At 39.3% G+C, this 14,516-nt stretch overlaps 1 protein-coding gene and 1 long non-coding RNA gene across 2 annotated transcripts; one reads left to right on the forward strand and one right to left on the reverse strand.

The window, feature by feature from the left end:
- On the reverse strand, positions 492-902 carry LOC109716689. Its single transcript, XR_002218012.1, has 3 exons — positions 876-902; positions 674-798; positions 492-601 (listed from the first exon to the last, which is right to left on the reverse strand). It is a non-coding gene; the product is annotated as an uncharacterized LOC109716689 (long non-coding RNA).
- LOC109716516 (methylcrotonoyl-CoA carboxylase subunit alpha, mitochondrial-like) lies at positions 4,176-7,014 on the forward strand. The gene is made up of 5 exons (XM_020242014.1): positions 4,176-4,274; positions 4,417-4,553; positions 5,035-5,151; positions 5,991-6,046; positions 6,680-7,014. Exons 2-5 carry the CDS (start codon positions 4,458-4,460, stop codon positions 6,711-6,713), a joined length of 303 nt encoding a protein of 100 aa, XP_020097603.1. The 5' UTR covers positions 4,176-4,274; positions 4,417-4,457; the 3' UTR covers positions 6,714-7,014.

Here is a 14,516-nt window from a genome sequence, read left to right on the forward strand (position 1 = left end):
TATATGTGTGTGTACTATCCTGGGTATCCATCGCACAAAGCCCACGACGATACAATGCAACACGGCTCCTAGAGCTAAATCCGGCAGTGTATGTAAATGACGATCAATTCGGGGTTTTCTCCTAAGTCAAATCCAAGTCCAACAAGTATCAATTATCACCACTCACTAAGCATGCTCCCAATTCAGGTTTTTAATATACTAATCCATGAATTTGAGCTACCTCATTTAGTGTTCAACGAACAAAGCATACAAGTCGACTAATATGTACTTAGAGGCAAAAACCGATGAACCCACCTCTCAAGCAACTCCTGGCAGCGAAGAAAGTGGCCCGGATCCAAATTGATCCCTCGCTGGTCCGTCGAGGTCCCCGGTTCTCCTGCTGCGAAGAAGTAAACCCAATTACACTCAAAATCACGAAATCTGCCCAGAAAACAGCAGCGAAGAAAATATTAAATCCGACCAAGCTAACCTTATCCAAATTCAGCAAACAAAGGTTCTGAAGCTTCGTCTCGAAGTCACGAATCCAATGGCCCAGGTTTCGCTGAATTCCGACGCTTCTACGCAGAGAACGGGCCAGAATACGAAACGTCGACGCTGGAACCTGCGAAACAGCATCTCTGAAATCTGCTCGGCAAACAGCAGCCTAGTAAAACTAGGGTTCGACAGGGCAAACCTGCTCCAAAAATTGCGATCTTGGGCTCAGAATCTTCGTCTCGAAGTCGCGAATCTAGCACGCCAAATTTCGTCGCGTTTCAACACTCCTACACAGAGAACTAGGTAAAACACGGCGGGTCGATGCTGGAATCAGCAATCAGCACTTCAGAGTCTGCTCGGCAAACAGCAACTCAGTAAAAAGGGATTTCGACAGAGCAAACCTTCTCCAAATCGGGCGAGTAAGGATCTTATGATTTGTCTTGAAGTCTCGGTTCCAACGAATCAAGTCACGTCACGTTCCGATGCTCCTGCGCGGAATACGAGTCAAAACTCTGCGGGTCGATGCTGGAATCAGCAGCAGCAGCAGTGCAGTTTGAAAATCGTAGAAGTTTAAAGCCATAAAAGCGATCTCAAGGAGCCACTCACCTCGACAAACCCTCCCTGCGAGCAGCACCTCGTCGAAAACTCACTCGATCCGCTCCGCGGCGCGTCGTCGACGAAGCTCGAGCTTCTTTTGAGCTCCTCCAACACTCTAGGTTGTTAAGGAAAGTAGAAGGAGAGGAAGAAGAAGCACAGCAGCAGCAGCATGAAGAAGCTCCCCTCTCTCTCTCCTCTCTGCTCCAAGGTAAGGGTTAAAGGGGGGGTGATGTGACAAGATGGCCAAAAAGTCAACTTGCACCCTGCTTCCACTTTGTACCGGTACAAACCCAGATTTGTACCGGTACAGCTCACTGAAAATCTGCTATTTCGCAGATCTTCAAGATACACGCTGCTCTCAAGTTCCCACAAGGCCCGTTTGGCGTCCACTTCACGCCAACGCGACCCGGACTTGTCCCGACACTCTCCAGAGCTGTCGACAAGCCTCAGCTAAAATTCCAGATCTCTACATCAACAAAAGGCTCGAAGAAAATAGCTCAACAAAATGCTCAATGTGGTATAACATTCACCGAATATGTTCAATAAATAAAAGAAAATGGTGCAATCTGTTCAATGTTTTAACGCAAATGGTGCAACGAGTCCATAACCAGTCAAAATTTTCTTTATATTTGGTGATATAATCTGAAGATAATAGTACAAATAAGTCCATAAATTTTTCTACGGCGACGAACGACGTCCCCTCCAAACGTAGGCGAAGCGGCGGCGGGGCAGGAGGGTCGGCGGCGGGGGCGGCATTCGAGAGGTACAACATAACACCTAAATGATTAAATAAAATAATAGAGTAACATCTCTTAAAAAAGCTTACTTCCTTATTTTAACCGTACAATAATAATGCAACGTGAAACGCGAAAAATAGTCCAACGCGGCATAAAAGAGTGCAACTAAGCTTGAGTATTCTATAGTGTCACCTAAATAGCTTGGNTATTATTATTTTTTTTTGTAGAAAGGTGCCCGTGAGGCTCCTAAAATATAAATATTATTTTTATCGATTAGTCTTTAACTAAAAGTCTACTCTTTGTTAGGAAGAACACACTATTATTTGTGTATTAATTCCTTAGTTATATAATTTTGGGGAAATTTTTTTGGAATCTCTTTTAGTCATATATAATTATGAATCGATCATTGTTGTCCCAAACAGAGCATGTCATATAATTATGATAATTAAAAAATTTAAGTTAAAATTAAGCCTCAACCATGCCAGAGGATAAAGTTATAATTAATTATTAAATTAATCACTCCACATAATTAGAAACAAAAATAAGCGAAACCTTAATTAATATTGTGAAAAAGAAATGTGGGGTGATTTGATTAATTCTTAATTAGAAAATGAACAATTGAATTCAAGGGTTCACTTTTAAGATCTAAATCTGAATTCATGTAAATATGTCATCATGGGATTTAGAGGTTAATCTTTTCCCATATCATCTACGTGCTCGACTCGTGCCGATCAAAAGCAAGAAGAGCCCACAAAAAAAACCTCTTTTGATGAGAGTGTTTGTTAATTCCAGTGTACAATGAGCAGATCAAGTAATAAAGAGTTCTTCTTCATCTTGATTTAAGATGAAGCAAAGTGAGCTCTTCCCAGAGAAGGCCTTTTCCGTGTGCACGTAGAGGCTTATGATAGAGCTTACGTAAGTTGGAGGGAAGAAGAGTAGCTAAAGACGCTTTTAGATTCTCGAGGATCACGAAAAAGAGCATGGTAATAATCTTCACTAGTTCAGCGAGCCTGCAGATTACATAGCAATCTTGTGCAAGTTGGTTGCGAGATGTCATGTGAGGTGAAATATTAAATTCTGTTTTCTGGAAATTTAAATAGAGCAGTCGGTAATATTATCATAACTGATCTATTTCTGATCCAAATTGAGTGTATGATACCTCACTAGAAAGGTCGTTGGTGCAGAATGAAACGGTTTTAGTTTCAAATAAGAGTCCAAATTGTACATCTGTACGGACTGTGATGATGTTTTGAAGAACCATAAGACTATGGTTTGCGCAAAATAGAGTTGAAGTTATCAGGTCATATTGTAATTTGGGTCAATTCAAGTCTAGACCAATTAGAATCAGTTGGAACAAGTCAAATATGATTAGAGCGTAGAGACGCAAAATAAAACACTGATTTGATCATAGCTTAGACAGACAATATAGGTTTAGAGGCATGATCAATATGATACAGTTTGATAAAGTGGGATATGAGTTGATAAGATCTAAATTGATTACATTAACATGATGCACAATTACAAGCAAATGTGTATCTGTCAGATCTGATGACCACAGATTGAATGCTTTTAACCTAAGAGCTAGTCTTTGCTATTTCTTCCACTTATTTATGGCGCTTTTCGATTTCCCTCTTCCCTATTTCAACTCTTTGATCTTTCTATTTCATGTTCAAATTTCTCACAGAGTTGGTGCACTTTCATATTTCTTTTTAACTAATTTGAAGGAAGTCGGCTATCACAATGCCGGAACAGTGGAGTTTATAATGGATACGCTTTCTGGACAATTTTATTTCATGGAAATGAATACTTGCCTTCAGGTATTAATGCTTTTCTTAACTAATCAGGCACACTGTTATCAGCTATTTCTACCTTAAAATGTTCACATTCAAAATACTTTTCTATGTGCACGATTAAATTTATTCTTGTACACACTGTTTTGGGAAACTTCCATTTTGTATGCATGTGCACTAGAATATACATGTGCAACTTGATCCTTACATGCAAATTGCTGTTGTGCGACAGAAAATATATACCTGATTTCTTATATCAATATTTTGAAGGTAGAACATCCTGTAACTGAGATGATTGTTGGCCAAGATCTTGTGGAGTGGCAAATTCGTGTTGCAAATGGAGAACCTCTTCCCCTGACTCAGGAACACGTGCCCTCGAATGGTAAACTTTGTTTAATGTGATCACACATTTTCAATCGTGCCCGTTTGACAAACTTGAATTCCTATGTGCAAACTGCTAGAATGAGCTATTGTTCCCTCTTCAAAACTTGCAATTCTAGCCATATTATCTACCTTTACTCCATTTCATGACCTGCACTTATTTGACACTGGGCCATTATTTCTCTTCTAGGACATTCCTTTGAGGATCGAATATATGCCGAAAATGTCCCAAGAGGTTTTCTTCCTGCAACTGGAACCCTACACCACTACCGGCCAGTCCCTGTTACCCCAACAGGTAATATCTGCTACTGAAACATAGTACATATGCTTATTGCTACACACATTAGGTAGTATTAGCTAATAAAGCCAGTACACATCTAGAACTCGACGTCTTCCATGACTCAACAATGACCCCTAATCTACATATTGTAAAACAGTGAGAGTCGAAACGGGAGCAGAGGAAGGAGATACTGTCAGCATGCATTATGATCCAATGATTGCTAAGCTTGTGGTGTGGGGCGAAACTCGCAATGCTGCATTGGTCAAACTAAAGAGCTGCTTGTTAAACTTTCAGGTGCATGTGACATGTCTAGTTGCTTTTGTATGAATATCAGATCAAGATATTATCATCAAGTTTATTTAGCATTTTCTTGTAAGTTCCAGCTGCTTGATGCCAACGAGCACTGTTGCTTAGTAATAATAGATGGATTGTAATTCTTGTATAGTCGTATCTCACAACGTCTTATTGTTTGTCTTAGCAATGCTACAATTTTGATTGAAGACATGTGGTATATAAATTTCTAACAGATGCCAACTAATAGTTGTCTTGTATAATCTTAAGGTAGAGAATCTACTTCCAGAATGATGCACTTTCGATATATTTTTGTATCGTGAACAATTTCATGCTGTTCGCTTTATATTGAAGCATCTGAAGTTATTTCATCATGGTAATATATTACTCTTATAAATGCGTCAAATTGTTCGAGTTCACTTCTATATTTGTCAGTGATAAGAGATCTGAAAATTCTGATATTTCAGTTTCTCTCAACGGCCAGATTGAAGATAGTAATTCTCCTGCTTTGGATGTCAAAGCTGTGCGCATAGGAAACAATTATTTCAGAGTTGAAGCTGGTGGTCTGCATATGAATGTTACTTTAGCATCTTATTCTAAGGTCTGCTTGTCAAATATAACGTTATTACTCCTAAAATCTTTTTTATTTCATAAAAATTGATGAATCAAATTGTTTTATTTCATTATCTCTTAAGTTGATTTGCTGATTCGCTGCCATTAGGATAGTAGCACGCGCGCACATACATATCTGGCATGGCGAGCATCATCATCATTACAGGCAAACTGTGAAGTTTGACCAACCCAGTGATGATGTCTGCTGGGCTAAAGGTTACTGCTGGGCAGCAAGTGTTTGACACTAGCGTCCTTTTCACTGTTAAGGTATGTCTGCTGTGTTAATAGTGACTTCTTCATGAGATACCACGTCTTAAGGCCCTTTTATCATGCTCAAGATTGGATTGAATAGAATTAGACTAGAGAGTTATGTCGGAGGAGAGCGTTGTTTTAACAACTTGGTAGTGCTAAGGTTCGCGGCGCTAGGGCTTGGTCCAGTGGATACAACAGAATTTCTGAATTCAATCTTGTTCAATCCCAGTCCTAACCTCTTTCTTGTGTGGGATCAATATTCCCAGCCTAGTGGGATTATTTGACCCGCTCCCCTTTCGCAACCCCTAATGCATTTGAGTTGCTAAACCCTCCTACCCAATATTGCTCTATCCTCTAATTTCATCCAACCCACTTCTGGGTGCCGAACAGCCCATAAAGTAAATTTGATGATGACTGATCTTTACCTGCAAAATTTTATCTACTAGTTGTGTTATGCTGAGCCCCATAATTTTTCTATCTCCAGGAAAAATAAAGCGAATTGGCATCAGGAAATGCTGACGGTATCAGATGTCGACTGCAAATTTATTTAATACATATTTAAGCATTCAATGCAAGGAGGGAACAAAGTTGCTATCCGGATGTTCTAGTCCAAGGAAAGAATTCCTGTCCAGGTGAGAATATGCGTTGAATAATTGAAGTGGGAGTTTGTATTGAAATTGGATTCATCTTTTCGCACTTTGCTACCAAGTGAGAATATACTTGAATGAGAAAATTGAGGTTATATGGAATTCTTACTCATTGGTCCATCGCCGTTAAGTACTTGAAGAAAGATCCCTGACCTTATTTCTCTTAATTGCAATCGAATTACAGCCTCAGTATTTAAATGATGCTTCAGAGTGTAAGACATCTAGAACTGGAAAAAAGAAAAAGAAAATGATAGTACCTGTTGATCTTTCTCTTAACTGCAATTGAATTACAGCCTCAATATGTAAAGGATGCTTCAGAGTGCACGGCATCTAGAATGAATGATAGTACCTGTTGATGTTTCTCCAGGCTTCTGTGCTCTGTTAGCATATATTTTTCTACTGTGGATGCATAGCCTTAAGTATTTGCTGATATTTCTCTATTGTAAGATAATTGAAAAGATTGCAAGTTTGCAACTTAAACAAACTCAGCAGTTTAATTAAGTATGGGGGATTTTGTGGCTTTTCTTGTTCCCATTTTGTCTGGCTAATATTTAGATAGATCTTACTTATCAGTAGTCGTGCTCTTGTGAGGTTGTTAATGTTTGGTCTATTTGACAGGCAGAGCAACAGATGGAAGAAAACATGCTTCTAGGCAACGGGATTGTCTTTTCAAGGTTATTCGAAGCCCTACCTTATGATGGTTCTGGAGACAAGATCAAGCTACCGCCTTCTTGCTTCAAAGAGCTATCTGATCAAGGAGCCCTGTATAAAGGTTCTATGTACTTTAGGTTGTCCAAAGTTAGTGAAGGAGGTCCCCCAACTTCTAATTCCAGCGAAAATCAAGATATGAAAACAACAACTCATTCAGGAGTCCTCGAATTCACTGCACGAGAAAATTCTGCAGAGCTGCCTCGGCATGTCTGGACAAAATTATTCCCTGGTAACAACGTTGAAGTTCCTTTAATTGAGGTGCGGTATGTCAGCTTGCCAAAAGGAACTTATGCGAAGCTTAAGCCCGAAGCAGTGGGCTTCTCTGACCTTCCTAACCATAAAGCTTCAGTACTCGTGCGACCCTGTCAGAGGGCGATGTTATCACAGTCTATTATGGAGAGCTGCAGTACAAGTTAAGAGTTCTAGAGCTCAAACCTTCTTCGAGTGTTTCAATTTTAGAAACAGATATCGAAGTCGATATAGAGGGATCTGATTCTGTTTTGGACAATGAAAATGAACAGCATCCATATTCAAATTCAATTCAATTAGTAGTAAATGAATCATATATTATATATTGTAATATTGTAGACACCAGCCTAAAGAAGTGGTTTACTAAAAACAATTAATATATTTTTTAAATCAATCTATTTATAAGAAAAGGTCGAAAGACTTATAAAACTTTTGAGCCAACTCGCCAAAGGTTTCTCTCCTGGGTACTCCCAAAAATGGTACGGAGTGTGTCAGTTTTGCTGGTTCGGCATGTTTGTTCCTCGTTTTATTTAAACCTTTTTGGGTAATTTGAAAGGTGGTACATAGTGTGTTTTATCGTTTGCTTCGGCGTGTTGTTCCTCGTTTTGTTTATGTTCGACGCAATACATGTTGAAAAAAAATAATAGAAGGAAAAGAAAAATTGTGCTCGACGAAACTTGGATGTGTCTGCCGCGAACGAACCGGCCCCGCCGTAGGTTGTTTCTAAGGCGAGTGGTCATTCATGGTAGAGATAAAATTTATTTATATTTTTATTTTGAAATCAGGATTATAGGTTCATGGCTTCCAACAGACTCAAGAATCTGTTGTTAATTACCCCACACTTTCGGTGTTAAGGAACCCTCGATTAAGAGACCAAATATAAATGCTGATAATAAAAGAGACAAAACAGGCAAATTAAATTTTATTGATATGATTTGCCGTTTACATGGCTTAAGCAGGGGTATACCCCCACTGTACATAAATTGAATCCTAAGTATATGTATTAGGATTCAGTTGGATTTGAGATTGACTAGGTCCTAAGTATATGTATTAAGATCTAGTCAATATTAGACTCTATGTATTAGAGTCTAATTGGCTCTAAGTATATGTCTTAGAGTCCGATTATGTCCACCTTGGTTATATGTTCCAAGATGGAGATGTGACCAGACCTCAAGTATATGTATTGAGGTGGGTCGAACTAGATCCTAAGTATATGTGTTAAGATCTAGTCGATATTAAACTCCATGTATTAGAGTCTAATTGGCTCTAAGTATATGTCTTAGAGTCCGATTATGTCCACCTTGGTTATATGTTCCAAGATGGAGATGTGACCAGACCTCAAGTATATGTATTGAGGTGGGTCGAACTAGATCCTAAGTATATGTGTTAAGATCTAGTCGATATTAAACTCCATGTATTAGAGTCTAATTGGCTCTAAGTATATGTCTTAGAGTCCGATTATGTCCACCTTGGTTATATGTTCCAAGATGGAGATGTGACCAGACCTCAAGTATATGTATTGAGGTGGGTCGAACTAGATCCTAAGTATATGTGTTAAGATCTAGTCGATATTAAACTCCATGTATTAGAGTCTAATTGGCTCTAAGTATATGTCTTAGAGTCCGATTATATTCACCTTGGTTGTATGTTCCAAGGTGGAGATGTGACCAGACCTCAAGTATATGTATTGAGGTGGGTCGAATTACCCGAAAGTGGAGAGTGGCTAATTCCCGAGTATATGTATCAGGATTAACCGAGTTTCACTCTAGTTATATGTGCTAGAATGAAGGTCTGACTAAGCCCTAAGTATATGTATTAGGGGTAGTCGGATTTGAACTCTAAGTATATGTATTAGAGCTCGATCGGGTAAGGATTTCACTCTAGGTATATGTGCTAGAGCAAAAGGCTGACTAGACCCTAAGTATATGGGTTAGGACTAGTCGAGCACGGTTTGACTTCCACTCTAGGTATATGTGCTAGAGCAAAAGACTGACTAGACCCTAAGTATATGTGTTAGGGTTAGTCGGGCATGGCTTGACTTCCACTCTAGGTATATGTGCTAGAGCAAAAGACTGACTAGACCCTAAGTATATGTGTTAGGGTTAGTCGGATGAACTCTAAGTATATATGTTAGAGTTCGAATAAAGTTGATATCATTTGACTGAATTCTAAGTATATGGCTTAGAACTCTGTCGATTTGGAGATGTTTCGCCTTAGTTATATGTGCTAAGGCGATTGACTTAGCCCTAAGTATATGTATTAGGGGTAGTCGATATTTAATTTTTACTCTAGGTATATGTGCCAGAGTAAAAAAAGGGTTCACGATGAGATTTGGGTATTGGTTCATGAGATTTGAGTATTGGCTCATGAGATTTGGTTCATGAATTTGGATATGGTTCATGAATTTGGTGTATGGACTTGGTTCATGAACTTGGATATGGTTCATGGATTTGGTGTATGGATTTGGTTCATGAACTTGGATATGGTTCATGGGTTTGGTGTATGGATTTGGTTCATGAACTTGGATATGGTTCATGGGTTTGGTGTATGGATTTGGTTCATGAACTTGGATATGGTTCATGGGTTTGGTGTATGGATTTGGTTCATGAACTTGGATATGGTTCATGGGTTTGGTGTATGGATTTGGTTCATGAACTTGGATATGGTTCATGGGTTTGGTGTATGGATTTGGTTCATGAACTTGGATATGGTTCATGGGTTTGGTGTATGGATTTGGTTCATGAACTTGGATATGGTTCATGGGTTTGGTGTATGGATTTGGTTCATGAACTTGGATATGGTTCATGGGTTTGGTGTATGGATTTGGTTCATGAACTTGGATATGGTTCATGGGTTTGGTGTATGGATTTGGTTCATGAACTTGGATATGGTTCATGGGTTTGGTGTATGGATTTGGTTCATGAACTTGGATATGGTTCATGGGTTTGGTGTATGGATTTGGTTCATGAACTTGGATATGGTTCATGGGTTTGGTGTATGGATTTGGTTCATGAACTTGGATATGGTTCATGGGTTTGGTGTATGGATTTGGTTCATGAACTTGGATATGGTTCATGGGTTTGGTGTATGGATTTGGTTCATGAACTTGGATATGGTTCATGGGTTTGGTGTATGGATTTGGTTCATGAACTTGGATATGGTTCATGGGTTTGGTGTATGGATTTGGTTCATGAACTTGGATATGGTTCATGGGTTTGGTGTATGGATTTGGTTCATGAACTTGGATATGGTTCATGGGTTTGGTGTATGGATTTGGTTCATGAACTTGGATATGGTTCATGGGTTTGGTGTATGGATTTGGTTCATGAACTTGGATATGGTTCATGGGTTTGGTGTATGGATTTGGTTCATGAACTTGGATATGGTTCATGGGTTTGGTGTATGGATTTGGTTCATGAACTTGGATATGGTTCATGGGTTTGGTGTATGGATTTGGTTCATGAACTTGGATATGGTTCATGGGTTTGGTGTATGGATTTGGTTCATGAACTTGGATATGGTTCATGGGTTTGGTGTATGGATTTGGTTCATGAACTTGGATATGGTTCATGGGTTTGGTGTATGGATTTGGTTCATGAACTTGGATATGGTTCATGGGTTTGGTGTATGGATTTGGTTCATGAACTTGGATATGGTTCATGGGTTTGGTGTATGGATTTGGTTCATGAACTTGGATATGGTTCATGGGTTTGGTGTATGGATTTGGTTCATGAACTTGGATATGGTTCATGGGTTTGGTGTATGGATTTGGTTCATGAACTTGGATATGGTTCATGGGTTTGGTGTATGGATTTGGTTCATGAACTTGGATATGGTTCATGGGTTTGGTGTATGGATTTGGTTCATGAACTTGGATATGGTTCATGGGTTTGGTGTATGGATTTGGTTCATGAACTTGGATATGGTTCATGGGTTTGGTGTATGGATTTGGTTCATGAACTTGGATATGGTTCATGGGTTTGGTGTATGGATTTGGTTCATGAACTTGGATATGGTTCATGGGTTTGGTGTATGGATTTGGTTCATGAACTTGGATATGGTTCATGGGTTTGGTGTATGGATTTGGTTCATGAACTTGGATATGGTTCATGGGTTTGGTGTATGGATTTGGTTCATGAACTTGGATATGGTTCATGGGTTTGGTGTATGGATTTGGTTCATGAACTTGGATATGGTTCATGGGTTTGGTGTATGGATTTGGTTCATGAACTTGGATATGGTTCATGGGTTTGGTGTATGGATTTGGTTCATGAACTTGGATATGGTTCATGGGTTTGGTGTATGGATTTGGTTCATGAACTTGGATATGGTTCATGGGTTTGGTGTATGGATTTGGTTCATGAACTTGGATATGGTTCATGGGTTTGGTGTATGGATTTGGTTCATGAACTTGGATATGGTTCATGGGTTTGGTGTATGGATTTGGTTCATGAACTTGGATATGGTTCATGGGTTTGGTGTATGGATTTGGTTCATGAACTTGGATATGGTTCATGGGTTTGGTGTATGGATTTGGTTCATGAACTTGGATATGGTTCATGGGTTTGGTGTATGGATTTGGTTCATGAACTTGGATATGGTTCATGGGTTTGGTGTATGGATTTGGTTCATGAACTTGGATATGGTTCATGGGTTTGGTGTATGGATTTGGTTCATGAACTTGGATATGGTTCATGGGTTTGGTGTATGGATTTGGTTCATGAACTTGGATATGGTTCATGGGTTTGGTGTATGGATTTGGTTCATGAACTTGGATATGGTTCATGGGTTTGGTGTATGGATTTGGTTCATGAACTTGGATATGGTTCATGGGTTTGGTGTATGGATTTGGTTCATGAACTTGGATATGGTTCATGGGTTTGGTGTATGGATTTGGTTCATGAACTTGGATATGGTTCATGGGTTTGGTGTATGGATTTGGTTCATGAACTTGGATATGGTTCATGGGTTTGGTGTATGGATTTGGTTCATGAACTTGGATATGGTTCATGGGTTTGGTGTATGGATTTGGTTCATGAACTTGGATATGGTTCATGGGTTTGGTGTATGGATTTGGTTCATGAACTTGGATATGGTTCATGGGTTTGGTGTATGGATTTGGTTCATGAACTTGGATATGGTTCATGGGTTTGGTGTATGGATTTGGTTCATGAACTTGGATATGGTTCATGGGTTTGGTGTATGGATTTGGTTCATGAACTTGGATATGGTTCATGGGTTTGGTGTATGGATTTGGTTCATGAACTTGGATATGGTTCATGGGTTTGGTGTATGGATTTGGTTCATGAACTTGGATATGGTTCATGGGTTTGGTGTATGGATTTGGTTCATGAACTTGGATATGGTTCATGGGTTTGGTGTATGGATTTGGTTCATGAACTTGGATATGGTTCATGGGTTTGGTGTATGGATTTGGTTCATGAACTTGGATATGGTTCATGGGTTTGGTGTATGGATTTGGTTCATGAACTTGGATATGGTTCATGGGTTTGGTGTATGGATTTGGTTCATGAACTTGGATATGGTTCATGGGTTTGGTGTATGGATTTGGTTCATGAACTTGGATATGGTTCATGGGTTTGGTGTATGGATTTGGTTCATGAACTTGGATATGGTTCATGGGTTTGGTGTATGGATTTGGTTCATGAACTTGGATATGGTTCATGGGTTTGGTGTATGGATTTGGTTCATGAACTTGGATATGGTTCATGGGTTTGGTGTATGGATTTGGTTCATGAACTTGGATATGGTTCATGGGTTTGGTGTATGGATTTGGTTCATGAACTTGGATATGGTTCATGGGTTTGGTGTATGGATTTGGTTCATGAACTTGGATATGGTTCATGGGTTTGGTGTATGGATTTGGTTCATGAACTTGGATATGGTTCATGGGTTTGGTGTATGGATTTGGTTCATGAACTTGGATATGGTTCATGGGTTTGGTGTATGGATTTGGTTCATGAACTTGGATATGGTTCATGGGTTTGGTGTATGGATTTGGTTCATGAACTTGGATATGGTTCATGGGTTTGGTGTATGGATTTGGTTCATGAACTTGGATATGGTTCATGGGTTTGGTGTATGGATTTGGTTCATGAACTTGGATATGGTTCATGGGTTTGGTGTATGGATTTGGTTCATGAACTTGGATATGGTTCATGGGTTTGGTGTATGGATTTGGTTCATGAACTTGGATATGGTTCATGGGTTTGGTGTATGGATTTGGTTCATGAACTTGGATATGGTTCATGGGTTTGGTGTATGGATTTGGTTCATGAACTTGGATATGGTTCATGGGTTTGGTGTATGGATTTGGTTCATGAACTTGGATATGGTTCATGGGTTTGGTGTATGGATTTGGTTCATGAACTTGGATATGGTTCATGGGTTTGGTGTATGGATTTGGTTCATGAACTTGGATATGGTTCATGGGTTTGGTGTATGGATTTGGTTCATGAACTTGGATATGGTTCATGGGTTTGGTGTATGGATTTGGTTCATGAACTTGGATATGGTTCATGGGTTTGGTGTATGGATTTGGTTCATGAACTTGGATATGGTTCATGGGTTTGGTGTATGGATTTGGTTCATGAACTTGGATATGGTTCATGGGTTTGGTGTATGGATTTGGTTCATGAACTTGGATATGGTTCATGGGTTTGGTGTATGGATTTGGTTCATGAACTTGGATATGGTTCATGGGTTTGGTGTATGGATTTGGTTCATGAACTTGGATATGGTTCATGGGTTTGGTGTATGGATTTGGTTCATGAACTTGGATATGGTTCATGGGTTTGGTGTATGGATTTGGTTCATGAACTTGGATATGGTTCATGGGTTTGGTGTATGGATTTGGTTCATGAACTTGGATATGGTTCATGGGTTTGGTGTATGGATTTGGTTCATGAACTTGGATATGGTTCATGGGTTTGGTGTATGGATTTGGTTCATGAACTTGGATATGGTTCATGGGTTTGGTGTATGGATTTGGTTCATGAACTTGGATATGGTTCATGGGTTTGGTGTATGGATTTGGTTCATGAACTTGGATATGGTTCATGGGTTTGGTGTATGGATTTGGTTCATGAACTTGGATATGGTTCATGGGTTTGGTGTATGGATTTGGTTCATGAACTTGGATATGGTTCATGGGTTTGGTGTATGGATTTGGTTCATGAACTTGGATATGGTTCATGGGTTTGGTGTATGGATTTGGTTCATGAACTTGGATATGGTTCATGGGTTTGGTGTATGGATTTGGTTCATGAACTTGGATATGGTTCATGGGTTTGGTGTATGGATTTGGTTCATGAACTTGGATATGGTTCATGGGTTTGGTGTATGGATTTGGTTCATGAACTTGGATATGGTTCATGGGTTTGGTGTATGGATTTGGTTCATGAACTTGGATATGGTTCATGGGTTTGGTGTATGGATTTGGTTCATGAACTTGGATATGGTTCATGGGTTTGGT

Source organism: Ananas comosus, linkage group 10, assembly GCF_001540865.1.
Source record: "Ananas comosus cultivar F153 linkage group 10, ASM154086v1, whole genome shotgun sequence".
Lineage (NCBI taxonomy): Eukaryota > Viridiplantae > Streptophyta > Magnoliopsida > Poales > Bromeliaceae > Ananas > Ananas comosus.